The sequence below is a fragment of the Etheostoma spectabile genome, unplaced genomic scaffold (genome assembly GCF_008692095.1).
Source record: "Etheostoma spectabile isolate EspeVRDwgs_2016 unplaced genomic scaffold, UIUC_Espe_1.0 scaffold00005406, whole genome shotgun sequence".
Classification (NCBI taxonomy): Eukaryota; Metazoa; Chordata; class Actinopteri; order Perciformes; family Percidae; genus Etheostoma; species Etheostoma spectabile.
In genome coordinates this window covers 23,865-26,692 of record NW_022603260.1, presented here as the reverse complement: position 1 = coordinate 26,692, position 2,828 = coordinate 23,865, and the positions used below count along the sequence as shown (strand labels likewise).

General features: G+C 45.6%; 1 protein-coding gene across 1 annotated transcript; it reads right to left on the bottom strand.

The window, feature by feature from the left end:
• Window positions 1–364: 364 nt before the first annotated feature.
• On the bottom strand, window positions 365–1,069 carry LOC116677616 (junctophilin-1; the record flags this gene model as incomplete). Its single annotated transcript, XM_032507984.1, has 1 exon — window positions 365–1,069. A coding segment is annotated over one exon (705 nt), but the record flags the coding sequence as incomplete, so codon positions are not given.
• Between the last annotated feature and the right edge of the window lie 1,759 nt (window positions 1,070–2,828).

The window sequence follows — 2,828 nt, the reverse complement described above, 5'->3', positions numbered from 1 at the left end:
TCTTGTTATAAATTGATACTATAAATTGAATTGAATTGAAATATATACGATAAAGACAGAGGTTGAATGCAGTCAAGCATTTGGATGAAGAGGAGGCGTCAGCTGGGCTATTTACAGACAGGTCAGAATTTATGTATAGGGACAAGGAGGGGCGGAGCGTATCATTGTGATGTGCACATCTCTAAAATAAAATAAATCAATATGTTGCAGTCAATGTTGATAATGTGGCGAGCCACCACAAATAAATAAATATATGAGAAACAGTGTTTCACTATAAAGGCAAAAATTGGCCACGGGACATTTTACCTGGAAATGGCAATCTCTACTTTGGTTCTGGCGATAGCTGCTGCCCTCACTGCTCCCTCTATGGCTCGATCCACCTTCTGTTTGGTCTTGGTGTCTTCAGCAGGATCAGCTGTTTCCTGATGCTCCGGGCAAGTGCGTTGTTCTTGTACTTGCCTTCTTCCTTGGTACCATCAGGAAAGATCGTGCAGCCGTAGCCATGGCGCTTATTGTTCAACCACTCACCTTCGTACTTCATGCCGTTGGAGCGCTCGGAGACACCAAAGCCACTGCGTTTGTCATTCTTCCACTCGCCCATGTATGACTCGGTGGTGGTGGCATCCACACTGTCCTCTAGAGGCAGGTAGTCATCGCCTGGGTCTCCGTCTCCGAAGCTAATTGTGGAGTTGGCGTCGCTTGAACTGATGCGGCTCATGGTGGTGTCACTGTGTGTTGAGCTGCGCTTACTGGAAATTGATGAGCGTGAGTCTGATTTGCGCAATCGCTGAAGGCTCCCGAAGAGGGAGCCACGGCGAAAAAGACCCTTCTTCTTCTCTGAACCTTCTCCATCTGAGTGGAAGTTGAGTACAAAGCCACCGCGTGTACCAGCAGGGCTGTCAGACAGGCTGTCACGCAGTACTGTACCATTACTCTGCTCACTGCGGAGGGAAGACAGCGAGGTGCGTAGGGGTGAGCGGATGACAGAGGCCATACCGTACGGAACACTTTGACGCACGCCGTAGCCATGGCGCATTCCACCAGTCCACTGACCCTGGTAGGTACCTACAGCAGAAAGGGAGAGAGAAAGGGAGGAAGGGAGACATCAGACTGTTATACTGTAAGTTAAATACAGGAATACAACAATCTGACAGAAAGAGAGACGGATAACAGAATCACTAATAGATTAAAGCTGCAAGCAGCGTTGGACGGGCCCTCGCACGTCAATGCTGAGTTAAACGATACCTCACACAAGACTCTACCTTAAATGTGCTGTATTTATATAGCACTTTCCTAGTCTTAACAACTACTCAAACTCTTTTACATAGTACAGGAACCATTCACCATTCACACACTGTGGCCGAGGCTGCTGTACAAGGTGCCACCTGCTCATCAGACAAACACTCACACATTCACACTCCGATGGCACAGCATCGGGGGCAACTCGGGGTTCAGTGTCTTGCCCAAGGACACTTCGACATGGGACTGCAGGGCCAGGGATTAAACCACCAACCTTACAATTGGCAGGCAACCGCTCTACCACTGAGCACAGCTGCCCCTTACCTTAAATGGATCACCAGTTATGAAAGGGGTGTGGCTTAATCATAGGGGAAGGTTCAAACCATTTCAATGAAGAAGGAAATCTCCGCTGAGTTTAATTACACCTCGGTGTTAGTCATAGCACTGTTAGTCATAGCAACGTTACATGGTTGCTAGGCAACTATAAGTCACAAGTAGGGGTGATCCAAGTATCCGGCTAAAACGAATATTCGGTACGGATAAAGCACTTTTGCCGAGTACAAGTATTATACGAGTAATATGAGTCAATATCCGTGCTCGGATTGAATACAACTCCTCAATCGGCCGCGCAGCGTTCTGTGATAATCAGAGCGCCACCCCGCCTACAAACCCGCTCGGATCAATCTCACACACACACAAAACATGGAGAAATGCGCTCCCTCGGCCTCGCTCTCGCTCTCTCTCTCTCTCTCTCCCGCTCCGTCAGGCAGGCAGTCAATCAGGTCTGCGGATCTGTTCCGTTAACGTTTGGGTTTCTTCAGCTTCAGGTTTGTTTTAACTTCGGTTTATAGTACTTAAAGACTTAGTAACCAATAGATTTCTGGTGAACGTGGGTTTCAGACATGCTGCTTGGTTTAAATGTGACTCCCGTTGCGTCTCTGCCATCGGAGATTTTTTTTTTTTACTGTCAGCTGCCATCCGCCCCTCTCTCTCTACTCACTCACACACCACACACACACACACATATACCTGGTGTGAAAAAAAAAAAATCACACTGATCATAAAAAAAAAAAAGTTAAAAAAAGAAAGTTAGATTGAGTATGAAAACTCTTGTTCATTACATTTTACTTCATAATTGCAACCGCATGTGTTGTATTCATTGTGGCAAAACGTTCTGTATATAGTCTTTTGTTTCCATGACAACACCATTGATCTGAAGCTTGATGCTGTCATGTAAATAGTTTTCAAATCAGCAATAAATATAACAATTTTTGATCAACTCATATCAAGTGCATGCTTAAATAACATACCGGTTAAAGCCCCGCACATTTCAACCCCACTGACACAGAACGTTTAGAGAACGTTAGGGAACGTTAGTTTTTGGTTCTCTAAAGGTTAGTTAGAACCAAACCAAAAACTAACGTTTAGGGAACGTTCCCTCCTAGTTATAACGTTCTCTAAACGTTAAGAGAACCAACCAACTGTAACGTTCCCTGCGGTTGCGCCGTACCTTCACACAACGTTCCCGTTTGGTTGTTTTTGGTTGTTCTGAGTTTGTAGCATGGTTTGCTGGCACTTGATTTAAATTC